This window comes from Talpa europaea, assembly GCF_964194135.1.
Source record: "Talpa europaea genome assembly, chromosome: 6".
NCBI lineage: Eukaryota > Metazoa > Chordata > Mammalia > Eulipotyphla > Talpidae > Talpa > Talpa europaea.
Genome location: NC_140072.1, coordinates 3,287,543 through 3,302,437, shown reverse-complemented (window position 1 = coordinate 3,302,437; position 14,895 = coordinate 3,287,543). Strand labels below are relative to the sequence as shown.

Here is a 14,895-nt window from a genome sequence, read left to right as displayed (position 1 = left end):
GCAAGCATCCTACTGGGGCCTGAATCTACATGGACTTCTTCCACCAGGGCTATGGCATGAGCGGAACTTGAAGATGTTTTTTATATTCGATGACAAGTATTTGGAACTTAACACAGGCAGATCGCTAGCCAGACTGTTGTAAACTACTGTAGAACATCACTAAGTACATCTTATCCTACCCCCTCCCTTAAAAAAAAAAAGACAGTTATGAAAACAGACTAGGAGAAATCTCGGGGGGAAATATTTTTACAGCTGGGTTAAAGGGTTTTTATTTCATAATTGTTCATCGAAAGCTTACTTTAGGCAAGTTTATTTGTTTAAAATTAGGGAAAAAAAACTTCAATTACTAGCAACACATTCCTTTTAAACAAACTTCTCTGTTATTTATTAAATATGGTTGTTTAATAAATACAGTAAGATGAAAAGAAAAGAATTTCCTTTGGTTGCTTTTTTAACCTAACAATGTGTAACAGGCAAATGGCTATTAATTTGAAAATATCTGAATCTTTGGCAATACCACCTATCCTATGTTTAAAGATTGCTCCGAAATTTACAATTCTAGCTCTCTCTTTTCCCCTGAGACCTGGTATTTTGTTCCCAAGCATCTTGCAAGGTCTGTCCAAACCCAAATAAGGCTTTCCTTACATCATAGATGTAGTCAGTCTTCCATGGAACATTAATTTTTCTTATTTTCCTTACTTTTTTTTTTTTTTTAAAGACTTTATTGTTTCTTAGAGCACCTTTAGGTTCACAGCAAAATTGAGGGGTGGTTCAGAGATTTCCCCATAGAACCCGGGCCCCCTGAATGCACAGTCTCCCCCACTACTTATAGCCCCCACCTAAGGGTACATTTGTTAGAACTGATGAACCTCCATGGACACATCACCACCACCCAAGGCCAGAGTTTGCACGAGGGCTCTCCCTTGCTAAAGTTCATAGGTGGGTTTGGCAGGGGCAGGCCTGCCAGTGCCACACCAGTGCTGTTGGGCGGCATCTGCGTTTCCGCCGCGTCGCTGCCTCGTCATCGTGCTGGTGGTGCCCCACGTCTGAATGCACCACAGCTCGCTTTCCTCACCCGCAGGGGGACGCTCGGCTCTAGAAACATGATTTCCTGCCCTTTATGCCACTTGCGCCTCTCTGCTTGGCTTCTTCAGTGCCAGGTCCTAACTCATGGTGCTGCCAGCTTTCTATTCTCATGAGCCAGACACTCCAGACAAATGTTTAACTTTTTCACTCTAGCCCTCCCATGTCTCCCACAGCAGTATCTTAACAGTTCTAATTCAGTGATAACGCACACAATAACCTTTTGCTTAAAAATTATGTATTCCAGCCTTTCTATTCCCTTGGCCTAATCCAGGCCCGGTCTCTTTTCCTGACTTCCCGAAGGGCTTATAGTGAGTCCGCCTCTCTCCATCCTAGGGCCTCTCAGGGTACACTTTTCTTTATCATCTCCTCTCGTTTCTTCCTCCCTGGCCCATCCCCCTTAACCTTCCACATAAAAGTCATTGTTTTTAAAATCCTTTACAATTTGGCATGATCAAAAATGTTTTTTCAAATTGTGCCATTATTCTGTGTCATCAGATTGTTCAGCCCTTCTCACTGGCTGGAAATGCTCTTCAGATTTCCAGCTTTTTGAAATCTACTCATCTTTCAAGCCTCCTGCCAGATGTTAGAACCTTTCTCAATCTCCCTTGTTGGAATTGCTTCTTCCCTCTTTGCTCTAGGGTGCTGTGAACTCTGTCACCATCTTCCAGAAGGAGCCTTGTGGCAAACAATTACTTTTTTCTTTATCACTAGATTTTGAGTGAGCATTTTGGGGTCAGGAACTTTCTCTTGTCTTCGTTTCTCCCTAGAACCTACATCTGTCTTAGAAGTAAAAGTTAATCAGGGACGTCGATGTATCTGGAATGTAGTCAGTGTGTTCAAGATTTGAATTCATGTCATAGCATTTTCGGTGCAGATAAATAAGCCAGTTCCTTAACATCACATTATTTACCAAACTTCTGTGTAGCTCTGTTAGGCAAGTGCAGCAGTCAGAGCTGCGCAAGTGCAGCAGTCAGAACTGCCGTCCGCAAGCTCACTTGCTCTCAGTGGCAGAGAAACAGTCAGTAAAATCAAGTCCATGGAGTAGAGTCCCCCACAAACTACCTAGCATTTTCAGCCTTTTTTTCAGGCTGTTTATTCTACAAACCATTTTTGTGACATATCAAACCATTTAGTTGATTTATATGGTTTCCAAGCTTATCGCAGGTAAGGTATAAGAGAGACCCGAGTGTGTAAGATTATCTGTTTATTTGAACAGAGAAGTTTAAAATACTACTAGGACACATTCTATTCAAAAATGGGTACAAATGAAAAAGAATTTAGTGTCAGTCCTGAGTTATCCATGTGAGCCTCAGTAGCAAAGTGTATTATGTCAAAATGACCTTGAGGCTATTTCCTTTGAGAACTGCTAAGCGTATTAGGAGAAAAATTTAATGAGGCTACCCTATCAGGCACGGGACTATCCTTATGATTCCAGAGAATTTAGATGGAGTTAACATTCCACCACCAGCTCCCTGCCATGGTAATTCTTGACTTGCTATTAATGTTTACGTCCTCTCCTGGTTTTGGAATATGAAGTTTAAAGACGTGGTAATTTTAATTCCGTGTAGTTGCAATGCTTTAAATACTGTTTGAGAGACTGACATATTTCCTTGAGAAGTGTTTTTGCATTAACAGTGTTAGTTGAATAAAATTCTTTCTAATATATTAAGCATAAAGGTAACCAAAAAGACTCAGTCTTAGCTCATGATGTATAAGGACCAAGTACTATAAATTGTCTGCAAAATAAAGTAATGGCATTAGTTGTGCAGATAGAAGATAAAACCTAAGCGCTATCAAAGGTTTAGAAACTAGTTATAAAAGAAATTTCATAATGGCTTAATAATTTATGTTTTGTGCGGCTTATTTATAACAGTAAGATATTTTTCAATCATCTTTCTCATCAGATTTTAATCAAATATTAACTTTAAAATTTTATACTTTTTCTTACAGAGCCTTCCTAATATTCTCACTGATGATCGATTTAAAGTTATGTTTGAGAACCCCGATTTCCAAGTGGATGAAGAAAGCGAAGAATTTAGGCTTTTGAATCCTCTTGTTTCGAAAATTGGTGAAAAAAGGAAGAAGAAACTAAGACTCTTAGAACAACAGGAACGTCATGAAAAGGTGATGTCTTCATCATTATGTAGATTTTGCTGTTTCTTTAATGTGAAGATTTCTGTGTAAGTTAGAAGAGCCTTGAGTACACTTAAGATGTCATTTGTCTGACCTTCAGCTTAGAATACATCTTTCATGAAAGGCATTTCCCAGCACGCCATGGCACGTGCTCCAAGGGTCCTTGCCACTTAAAAGAGAATCGTGGGTCAGTGGTGGGTCTGAGGGAAAGGAGTTGCTGCTACTGTTTTTATTTCAGGAAGAGGAGGAAGAACCGGAAGGAAAACCAAGTGATGCTGAAAGTTCTGAGAGTTCGGATGATGAAAAGGGCTGGGTTGAAGAGGTCAGGAAACAGCGCAGGCTTCTCCACCAGGAGGAAAGAGCGAAGCGGCAGGAGCAGCTCAGAGAGGACCGGCAGACGGTCCTCAAGCCCCAGTTCTACGAGATCAAAGCAGGAGAAGAATTCAGGAGCTTCAAAGATTCTGCCACCAAGCAGAAGCTGATGAAGTGAGTACCCTGCACGCAGGGACGTCTGCACTTTCTGTCCTGGCACATTGCCCTGGGCTGGAATTTTGATCTTTGCAGTTAATGTGAGGGAAGCACCACACCGGCTCCGTGATGAGTATTTTAACAGCTTTTGCGCTGTAGTTTTCATACAGTCAGGTCCGGGGCTGGCCCGACCAGAACTGGTAGATGTGCGTTAGAACGCTGAAACTGCAAAACCCGTTTGCTGTCCTGTTCTTCCCCGGTGGCTCCCTGAGTTACAGATCTCTTATCTCGCTCTGTGCCCTACAGAGCAGCAGCCTCTGTACAGTGGTAAATAGCAGGCCGCGTGTTCTTTGTCACTTGGCAAAGTATTATTTTTAGAACTTAGAGTTTCAGTTACATCTCCATCATCTCACGTATCTGGTTATTGAAAAGGTCGCTTGGAAAATTTGCCAGGAGATTTAAGCCCTCTGCAGGAACAGTGAGAGAGCGGAAAAAACGGTCAGGCAGCTCCGGAAACTAGCCTTTCGGGACCTACTGGAAGAGAACTCACTCACCCCATAACCCCTTGACGGGAAAATCTGGGAGCAGTTGTTGGTAGTATAGCCATGGTAATAGGACGCCTTGACTGGGGGTGGGAGACAAGACCCATCTCCCTGCCTGTGGGTTACAGCCGGCCATTAGTGTAATGGACAAAGGGATAAACATTTAGTATTTAATGAAAATGACTAAGTTAGTGCCTTTTTTTACTAAGTAAAACAGTTTTACTAAGTAAAACATCACTAAATTAAATACTCTTTTTGAAATGAACTATGTAAGTCATAATACTTACATAAACTTAAAAAGAAAAATCTTGTTGCTTAATGTACAAGCCCTTGGCATGAATAGCCTGCACTTGACTGGCATTTTGGCACAAGCAGCTTATTGAATTCTAGTCTTGACTGGATTGTTTTGGCAAATCCCAAACTTGCAATATCTCACATTATTTAATGAAGCATTGAACTATTATCCTTCAGAGATTCACTGAAGTGACTCCTTATGTTTACTCTGGGAGTTGCCACATGGCAGTCAGTAAAGCCCAGCATCGAGAGTGACTGTATTGTTCACATGTTCACTTGGATGTGCCCTGCTTTAAAGCTCTCCGGTAAAGGGAAAAGTGACTCATGAATCATCGCCCAGTTCTTGGGGGAGTTCTCTTGGCCTGGCACAGTGATGCAGCTTTCAATAGTCACGTCTGTCAGCACCTATGTACATGCCTTGCATCTTTTATATTTGTAAGTTTGCCCACCCACTGCCAACCTCTCCACCCACCCACTTATTCACGAAACTTTCCTTGAGTGCTGAAAGCAGAGTGGGAAGGATGGCAGAGGCCCTGGTGCGCACGAAGGACACTTGGAGGCTGAGGGGAGTGGGAGCGGGAACGTCGCTCTCTGGACGCCTCGGAAAGGAGCCAGAAGGCGAGGTGAGCCCCAGCCTGGGAGCCAGGGAAGGCTGTCAGCGAAGGGGAACATGATTAAATCTGTTCCAATGCCCACCCCAAGTAAGGTGAGGACCCTTCTAGTAAAAGCACGTGTGGGAGAAAACAAAAACATCTAGGCATAAAGTCTCTATTTTCCAGAAATCTGTTAAAATGTCTCAGTTTTAGAGACAAAATGCAGAGAGAAACCGGACCCCTGAGATCAGCTAACAAGCTATACCATGGTCTCCTGGAAGCAATGCGAGGCTGCACTGTGGGGTGGCGCGGCACAGCCAGCCTTAGAAGCACATTATTCATTAGCCCGTCTAAGAAGAAGGAAACATAGGCCTGCACTACCACATTGTCTGGGTACTAATTTAATTTCAAAGGAGAAAGGAAGAGCCGGGGTGGTGTGGAAATGTCTGGCCGTGTTGCCACTGAGATTTAAAAAAAAAGGACAGGGTGCGGACAAGTGGAATGAAGCACCAAATGTGCCCACACGGCCTGTGATTCGTGTTGGGTAGCGGAGGGAGGTGTTGGGGCGGAGACGCTGGCTTTGGAGCTTCGAGCTGTTGAGCTGTAACTGAAGGAAGGAGGCTTAGTCTAAGTGTGTGAGGACTAAGAAGGGAGTCCTTGAATCAGCAAGTATTTTTCTTGTACCCCTTTCTTTGTACCCCTGTGCAAAGTAAGGCATGTAATCGTAGGGCTGTCCCAGGTACTCGGTGACAGGGCTCCGGTGGACAGTGAGTTACTAACCAGCTGTCAGAAAGCTAGGAGGAGCACTGGAAAGAGCAGGTGTGGCGAGAAGGGCCTGAACTGGGCGGGTCCAGGTGTCGCGTGGCAGAGGAGGCCGCTGGAGTGGTCTTTCCCAGACTGGTTTTTGGGCGCTTGGCCTGTCTGCTGTGATGGATCCAAGAGTGAGGAGACAAAAAAATACTGTGAGCATCAGTGCGGGTGATTCTTCCCGAAGTTTGGCGGTGAGGGAAATGAGTCAAAACCGGGAGCTTGATAGGAATGGTTTCCTAGGCGCGGGGGTGTGGCTGCTAGCCGGCAGGGGCGGAGGGGCAGCGAGGAAAGGCGAGAATGAACTGGATGGGCAGCCGGATTTACTGGGGCATGAGCAGGAAATGGGGCAGAGACGCGTTGGTAAGGACATAGCTTCAGAAAGGGGGTGGGAGCATGATCAGGAACACTCAGGAAGAAGCCGGGGTGGCCATGCTTGCCGGCCTCAGCCGGAGGCGGGCACAGCAGCCTCTTCTGTTGTCTGGGGCTAAACACAGCCCTGCCAGACAGCTGACCTCGGGCGGCGGGCTGGAGTGACACATCCCCATAGCTGCGCCTCGCGCCTCTTCTTGAGTAATAAATTCTACCTGCTGGGTGGCCTTTCCGTTCGGTTTGTGGACGTATTCTTTGAAGTGCCTACCTGTGGTAGGTCCTGGAAATTCAAAGATTTTTAGGTGTTTCCCGCCTTTGAACAACTCGTCGTCTTTACCTGGCGGTAGGAGCGCCTGCGAGTGGCTTGTCGCCTCTGCAGCTGTCGCCGCTTGCAAGACTCTGGCCAGCGAATGGCAGCGCGTTCTCCCCTCGAGACAGTGAGGGTGCGGCAGGGGCTGAGGAGCGCGGTCTTGTTCCAGTCTAAGCATTTTTCGGATCTGTTTTTGAGAGCAATTTTATTCCAAACTTTTACTTAAAAAAGATAATACTTTATTACTCAAGTAATACAAGCATGTTTCATTATATTAATAATTTAGAATAAAAGGTGAAAATGTCTCTTGCCCCACCTCCCCCCACACACACACCCCCGGGTAGCTGCTGTGCACCGTTTTCCCGTATGTGTCCACACTCACGTGGGTGTAGTTGTAAGTCTTCTGTGACGTGAGGGCGTCCTCCAGCCATATTGCTGATTAACGTGCTTTTTTCATTCGATGTTAAGTTTTGAAATTTGTTCTTTGTGGGTACGAGTTGGTAAGGCCCACCCTGCGGCTGCGCACGTGTCACAGGGCAGATGGGTTGGACTATGTCATGTCCCTAAGTTTACATGTTTGGATTATTTCTTGTCACCTTTCTCTCTTACCTTTTCTTCTTACCTTTTCCTGCCTTTTTCACAGCTACTAATACGTACACACGTGCCGGAATTTCTCTAGAATCTATCACCTAGTGGTGGAACTTGCTGGATCAAAGGGCTGGTGTGAGAGACGCAGCATGTTGCCCTCCAGAAGGCTCTGAGCTCTTGGCCTCCTCCCGGGCCTGCTTCCCCTGCTCGCACCCATGCAGGGTAAAGGCCCTGCAGGTTTAGCTGAGCCCAGAGATGAGGTCCTCCACCTGTGGCGCGACCCAGGGCTTTGAGGCAGCATCGCATGGACATAGTTTCCGGTAGCCTTACCGGTACTTGTCGTTTATAAAGCCATTCACTTAAAACAACGTATTTTAAAGTTTAAATACTTGAATTCACTGCTGATGTGTGGATCCATTTCTCCTTTCTCTCTGTATTCCCTTGACATTGACTGGGGGGGGGGGTAATTCCTTTATTTTTTGATTTTTTTATTTTAGTTAGAGTACATTTAACTCTTCTAAAGGCTGTCTTAGCATAAATGCCTTTTGTATACTGTATCCACCCCCGGCTCCCTCTCCACATACCATCTTCTCAGCAGTCTCCCCAAATGGGAGGGTTGGTCAGCTGTTCATTTTGTGACAATGAGATTTTTCACTAAAACTTTTAACTTTTAATTACAAAATACCCTGAAGCCCCAAAAACCTGAAGTCTAGTTGGGAAAGAAGCAGGACTGGGAGTCGGGGGTGCAGGCTGAGGTCCCTGCTGAGAACCCTGCAGTGCTGGGGCAGGGTCTGCCGCTGTCCTCCTGTTGCAGCAGGCAATGTTCAGGTGCCTGTCTCCTTAAATCATCTCCCCGCCGCCACCCGGAGTAACAGGCTTTGGAGGTGCTGGTTCACAGCCACATTCCCTAAGCCGACTTTCAAAGGGGGGGAAGTGGAACTTGCTTTAATGTAGAAATCTCCACACTCAGTCCCTGTGTCTGATCTTCTGCCATGGCTCGTTCTAAAACTCAGCTTGTCTCTCCAAGTAGCCTAGACAGAACAAGTTTTTACAAGTGCACGTCGAGAGTACATTGAGCAAAAACCAGAATTTATATACCCTATCATGGAGGAAATAAGGTCATTCTTAAAAGAGTAGTAATTTCCCACAATTTGCTTGAGAAGGCTTTTTCTTCCCAAATGAGTGTCTTCTGTGTACCACCTTGTCTCAGTGGCTCCACGGTTATTCAGGAGTCCTGTTCGCTTGGAAAGCTCAGCGTTTATGGCTATGAAAGACAAGAACAGAAGTGAAATGAACAGGTTGGGGAATTTGCTTAGGCTGACAATGCCCGAGCGTGCTGGAGACCGTTCCCACTTCATTTCTGAATTCTGGTTAAAAGAAAAAAAGTTAAACTAAGTCTTAATTTCCTTCAGTTTATCATGTGCAAGCTTGTCCCTTAGAATACTTACTGGACACATTTCCTGAAGAAAACTTTATATAAATCAAGCAGGGTCTGACACACGCCTGGAAACCAGCACTTCTTAAATTGGAATCCTGGTCTTCTCCTGGAACCCTTATGTGGCCTGGGGCGAGCCATTTAACACCCTACCTCCCTTTTTGCCATCTATAAAGGATAAATACTTCTGTCTCAGGGATGTTGAAAGGATTAATTAGTTAGTCTGTAAAGAACTTTGAAGATGAAAAGTACTTTAAAAGTGCTTCTTAATAACATTATTGCTTAGAAAAGAGCACCACTTTTATGCTAACCACTTTATGTCTCAAATTATACACAGAAGGTGTGTTTAGTAAGTCACTAGTGGCCATAAACCAGAGGTGAATCTCTCCTGTGTGAACATCAAACATCAGCTTCAGAATTTCAAAGGCGCACCACTGTCTCATGGATCATTTAGGAGCTGGTTCTGCTCGGTAATTAGTTGTGAAGATCTTATTTCAGGAGAAAGCAGACCCCTGTACACGATCCCACCCCCCTCCCCCCCGCTTTCCTTAACCAGTTTTTTTAGAATTAAGTTTAAAAGAGTACAGTATTACTTTGTGAAAAGAGGGTTAAAAAAAGGAAGTGTGTTTATTTTGAAGAGGAAGCAGAATAGAAGAAAGAAGCATATTCTTTGTTTTTTCCTTCCTGTCCTTTTTGCTTCTACTTTCATCACAGGGATGCATGGATGTTGCTTCAGCCTTTTCTAGTTAAAACTTAAATTGAAAGTACGTATTTTAGGCTTAATTCCATTTTTTTTTTTCCCTCCAAACCAAATTCGCAAAAAGGGCCAGTGTTCAGATTTTATAATGCAACGCCACTGTGACAACATGCAGTGAAGCAGAGCGCGTCGGCACGGGATTCTAGCGTCGCGTCTCTGTTGGGAGGGGCGTAGGGGGTGTCCGTGATGAGGTGACACGGAATTGCAGGGCACAGCAGCCCACAGCCAGGACACAGCTGATACCAAGAGACCCTAGAAGGGCTTGGAAAATATGAACAAGAAATGAAATAAAATGTAAAGGGTGATTCAAGGAAGAAATAGAAAGGACGAACATGCCCGGAGATGTAGCCGTGAGCGGGACTGAGCCAGAGACCCACAGGGAAATTGCTCGTTTTCTCTGATCAGCCGCGTTCATGTGTGCGGTCGTTTGCACTCGGGATGTGCCCTGTCTGGAAGCTGGTGGGAAGGCCGCACCTGCTCACTGGTGCTTCACCCTGCCCTGGGCGTGGCCCTGAGGGCTTCGTTATCTTGACTCCTCTGTTGAAGGTGAAGTTGCTGAGATGCTCGCTAACCCCCACCTAGCTGAAGTAGAAAATGCCTGATTTATTACATTTTTACTTCATAATATTTTAAGTTTCATTGTAATACAAAATGCTTTAGAGGCCTAGTGGCCAGTGGCAATAATTTCTTCAGAAACAGGATTAAGTAGCAGCGTAGAAGTACTTGGTGCTGCCATTCAGAAGACTGAACTGCTTTTACTGCGCAGCCAGTGGGCCTGGGTGAGGGCACGCACCCAGATGCTGCCACGGACTGTGACGTGAATCATGTTCTGTCTTTACCACGAGTGAATTTTGTCTTCATGTGGCCAATCCTAATTAAAACTTGTCTTAAACGGTAAATCAAAATAGAAGATGAATGAATGTGTCATTCTCTTCACTTTCCTCTAGTAAAACCCTTGAGGATCGTTTGAAACTGGAAGCAAGGAGTGGCACATTGAGTGTATCAGACACCACCGTTGGCAGCAAACAGTTGACGTTCACGTTAAAGAGGGTGAGTTGTTTTTGTTATATTTCACAGAAGAATGGACTTCTAACAATGACCTCCAAACAACCTTCCCAAGCTTTCCCCTTGTTCTAGCACCTTCCCTCTAGCCCAGCCCGCCCCTGGGTTGAGAGCGGAGCGCCAGTCTTTGGTCGGGCCAGGCATGTTTCTGGGGTCCAGGAAGGCAGAGGCTGGGGGGCCAGAGAGTTGGCACTGCTGGTGCGGAACCAGCTGGTGGTTTCTGGTCCTGGGAGCCAGAGATGCAGCCTTGTGAAGGGAAAGCCTGGCCATCCGAGGCTATAAAAAATCCTTAACACTTCCATGAACTTGGAGGACCAAGAATTGGTGAGCTCTAAGACACGCGTGGCTGTCTCCAGGATGCCGTGGGTTCAGAAAGTGGGTCACTGTTCTGAGCTGATGGTAAGAGCCGTATCCTAACTGACTTTAGTAACGCCTGGCATGCATTATGGGGGCATGAGCTGCTTTAATATTTCCTGTAACTCATCTCATGAGCAAAACTGCATGGTTTTATTTTTCAAAAAAACTTTTTCTCATTCACAGTCGGTTCCCCCAAAAACACCACCTCAGAATTTTTTTTTTAATTGAGCTACAGTTCCTAAAATTGTACCCATGAAAATTCACCCTTTGAAAGTGTACAATTTAGGGCTGTTAGTACATTTGCTGAGTCATGTAACTGTCGCCACTAATTCCAGGGCCTTCTCATCCCCAAAAAGAAGCCCTGTTCTCTTTAGCAGCCACCCCACAAGCCCACCCCTACCGAATCCCGCTCTCCCCCCCCACCCTCCCACCCCCCCCCCTCCGCCCGGGCAACGCCTCAGCTGCTTTTTGTCTAGATTTGCCTGTTCTGGACGTTTGGTATCATAGGTGGGCCAGACGCTGTGTTCTCCTGTGTGTGGCTGGCTGCGTGTGCCTGGCGAGATTTCGAGGTGAACCCATGGGCAGCCTTGCCAGGGCTGAATAGTATCTCCTCATGGGGATACGGCCACGCTTTGCTCCAGGGCTGCTGGCCTTTCTCTGGAGGGGCTGTTGTGAAACGCTGCTGTGTAGATCCCCTTTGAGTTCCCTGCAGTCCGTGGGCACATGCCTCAGAGGGGAGTCAGCAGGTCACTTGGTGACCGCGCTCCCCGGCGGGTGGGGGAGGGAAGGGGGGGGGGCGTGAGCCTCATGTCCTGCCTCCTCACCACCTCTAGTTGCTCTGGTGCTGGTGGCTCTGCTCCCTTGTGAGGATGCCCAGGCGCCGCTCCTGCCCCGCCTCTGCGTCCACGCTCCGCGTTGGTTGAGTCAAGCAGAGGCTTTGAGGAAACAAAAGTCAGTGCTTGACTTATGCCTGTTTAATCATTTGATAATTTAGGTAATTGATGGTTTATTAAATCTCAATTTTATTTAAGAATATCGAGGGATTTGTGTGGCTTTGGTAGAAATCTTTAAACTACATGTGTGATACATCCAGATAAACTCTTGAGTTTTCCTCCTGTTCTCTAAAATAGGGGGGGTCTGTGCTGTCAGCTTCCCCACGCACTGGGCTCTAGGAGAGGGGTCAGGGACAGAGCAAGGGGAGACTGGGAAGCAGCTCGGAGATGAGCTCCCAGCCCCTCCTTCAGAGCAAGTGTGTTCAGGCTGGCCGGCGCGGCCTCTGGAGGCCGAGTGTGGTCTCTAACTGGGGCAGGGCCTCAGCAGAGCGGCTCTGCCGCTCCCAGGCGCCTCTGCGGCTCCTGCCTTCAGGAAGGTATGGCAGAGCCCTGGGCGCGCCTGGGGACTGCTTTGTGGGGGGACGCCAAAGCAAAGGTCCACAATGATGGACGCACCCTAGGAGTGTCTGTCTGCCCTGTTTACTATGGAAAACTAGTACCTCGTTTTCCAAAGTGACTTGGGTAAGAAACACTTTCTCTAGGGATGCTTTTCCACATGAAGAAACAAATTGCTGGATAGTCAGTGTGTGTTGACTTGGCCTGTCCCGGCAACACTCTGTTTGGCCTGCAGGGAGCGTGCAGTGTCCCTTGTGGTTTCTGGTTGCCCGCCTGTCAGTGTGGGGGATGTCTGCTCTATGCGTGCGCGGGCCAGGGTCAAACAGGGCGCTTCGGCCTTGGCCATGGCCTTGCCGCCAGCCCTCAGTCTGTGGTTAGATTATTCGAAGGGGGTGAGTGCTCTGGCAGCTGGCGGAGGCTGGCGAGTGGGGAGGGGAGGCACAGCCGGGGTGCTGCTGCCCCGTTCCCGCTGGGCCAGTGGCAGAGACGGAGCTGGGCCAGCGAGGAGACAGCACCTGGGTGCAGCAAGCTGGACGCGGTGTTGATGAGGAAAAAAATGATTCAGAATCACTTCGGGCTCCTGCTAGAATGGCAGAAACACATCTTCTTCCAGCCTTAGACATCAGCTCCTCTCTCCCTGTTCCCACCTCCCCAGTCCTTTAACTTTGGAATATTGAGTAATCCCAGCCGGCAGCGATGGGCTTTTTTTTCAAGAGTAAAATGCTCCTGAAAGAGTATTTTTAGGAGCGTAGAAAAAGTAGAGGTGGCAGGCAGGCCTCCTGGGGGCCTGCAGCGCTGCTTGTCAGCTTTTAAAACGTATGCCCCGCAGCGCCTCCTCGTTTTACCTTCTTGTAGTTCCACCCACTACGGATTGTTCTGGAGCATGTGTATTATTAAAAGTGTGTTTTTAAAACCCGCACCTCTTGCCTCCCCCCGGAGTCTGTGTGGATCCTCCTCTAACCCCGGAGTCTGTGTGGATCCTCCTCTAACCCCTGAGTCTGTGTGGATCCTCCTCTAACCCTGAGCCGCAGTCGGAAGCTTTGGGGCCGGAGGGGAGAACGGTCAGCTTCCGGCGCAGCAGGTGGCGCTGAGCCTGAGGGGCGCAGCCTGCCAGCAGCCCACATACCCCTCCAACCGCCCCTGCCCTTGTCTGCCCACCCCTCTCGGTGCGGAGGGGCCGCAGGTCTTGGCTCTGGAGGGGAATTTGATTTTTTGGAAAAGTCCCCAAAGCCAGCCCTGGGGGGTGGGTTGACCGCGAGCGCGTCTGGTATACTCGCGGAACAGCAGCGCTTGCTCAGTGTGGCTGAGGCAAGGACAGAGAGACAGAGATGCGTGTGCAGGAGCTCGTGCACCTGGGGGTGCCCACACCTCCGGGGGAGAGGGGCGCGTGTCCTTGAAAAATATCTCTGGCGTCGTGCGTGCTAAGAAGCCAGTCTGTGCTTTGGGGTTCAGATGGGATGTCGGTGCTGCTCTCACCCTGGGTTAGATGCCCCAGGTGTGCAGTGGGGAAGGCTTGGCCCGCGGCCTGGGCGGTGTGGCCACCTCCTGCCCTCAGCATTCTGGTGGCCGCGAAAGGGCTGTGGGGCTCCCTGTCCCCTTACGCCTCACTCATGCTTCTCTTTTAGTCTGAGCAGCAGAAGCAGCAGCAAGAGGCTGAGAAGCTGCACCGGCAAGAGAGGAAACGCCTCCGACGCCCAGCCGGGCACCTCAAGTCCAGACCCAGGCAAGGGCGGCCCTTCCACTGAGGTGCCACCGTGCTGGCCGCCCCTCAGGCACATGACACCGTCAGCACACACATCTGTGAAGTTCCAGATGATTCCTGATTCAGCTCCAGAGGCAGCGATGTGGGGGTTTGTCCTGTGCCTCATGGGTCAGACTTTGAAACTTGTCCGTCCACCCCAAACTAGCCGCTGTGTCCCCCACCCCGCCCCCAGAGTGCTCCGTCACCTCTCCCTCTAAGCGTTGTCCTTTTGCCCTGGTTGAAATCAAGTAAACCAGGTTGTTGTTCCTGACATTGGGAAACGCCTGCCGGGAAGGGGAAGGTCGTCCTGCGCGAAGCGTGAGGGCTGGTCCTGCAGCGCCTGTCGCCGGCTGGGCCAGGCCGCCGGGAGCCCCTCCCGTCTGCGGCGCGGCGCGGCGCGGCCGTGCTGGCGTGTTGTGTGCGTTGCTTATTTATGTGTGTTTGGGTTTTTTTAAAACCTACTTTTATACTAAAAGAATATAATTTAAAACAAGAAATAGAAGCCACTGATTTACCTTTTAGCTTGGAACAAGATTAAATACACCTCTTTTTGTTTAAGTGCCAGTAGAGACAAGCGGGCCCGGGAACATTTATAAATAAACACTGTCATTTGAACATCTTTTTTAAGAAAGACCGTTCCTTGAGTGAATTTGAAAGTCTACGTTGGTGTGTCCTTCACGTTCAGATATTAATGTGATGTTGGAGGGGCCTTTACAGTTGCTTGGTGCACAGCGGGAGCGGTGGCGCTTTGGACCATGAATGGCAGACCAGCTTCTGCTGACTGGCTGTCGGGAAGAGGCGGCGAACAGGGACGGGCCACAGGAGCACCTGGGTCCAGGCCCCAGGTTGTCAGGCCTCACTCCCCTTTCTTTTCAGGCTCTGGTTCCAGCGTGTCCCTTTCTCCTCAGCTTCCCCTTCCCTCTCCCCTTGGCACTCTCCCCACACCGCCGTTTCTCTGTGCA

General features: G+C 48.2%; 1 protein-coding gene across 3 annotated transcripts in view; it reads left to right on the top strand.

The window, feature by feature from the left end:
- NOL10 (nucleolar protein 10) overlaps positions 1-13,937 on the top strand; it is a gene marked incomplete at both ends in the record, with an annotated part of 71,040 nt that extends 57,103 nt beyond the window's left edge. For all 3 annotated transcript variants that reach the window (XM_084234658.1, XM_084234659.1, XM_084234657.1), the window contains 4 exons: positions 3,037-3,210; positions 3,458-3,705; positions 10,333-10,435; positions 13,818-13,937. In XM_084234658.1, coding sequence (XP_084090784.1) covers positions 3,037-3,210; positions 3,458-3,705; positions 10,333-10,435; positions 13,818-13,937 — 645 coding nt within the window. The remainder of the gene's footprint in view (positions 1-3,036; positions 3,211-3,457; positions 3,706-10,332; positions 10,436-13,817) is intronic.
- Between the last annotated feature and the right edge of the window lie 958 nt (positions 13,938-14,895).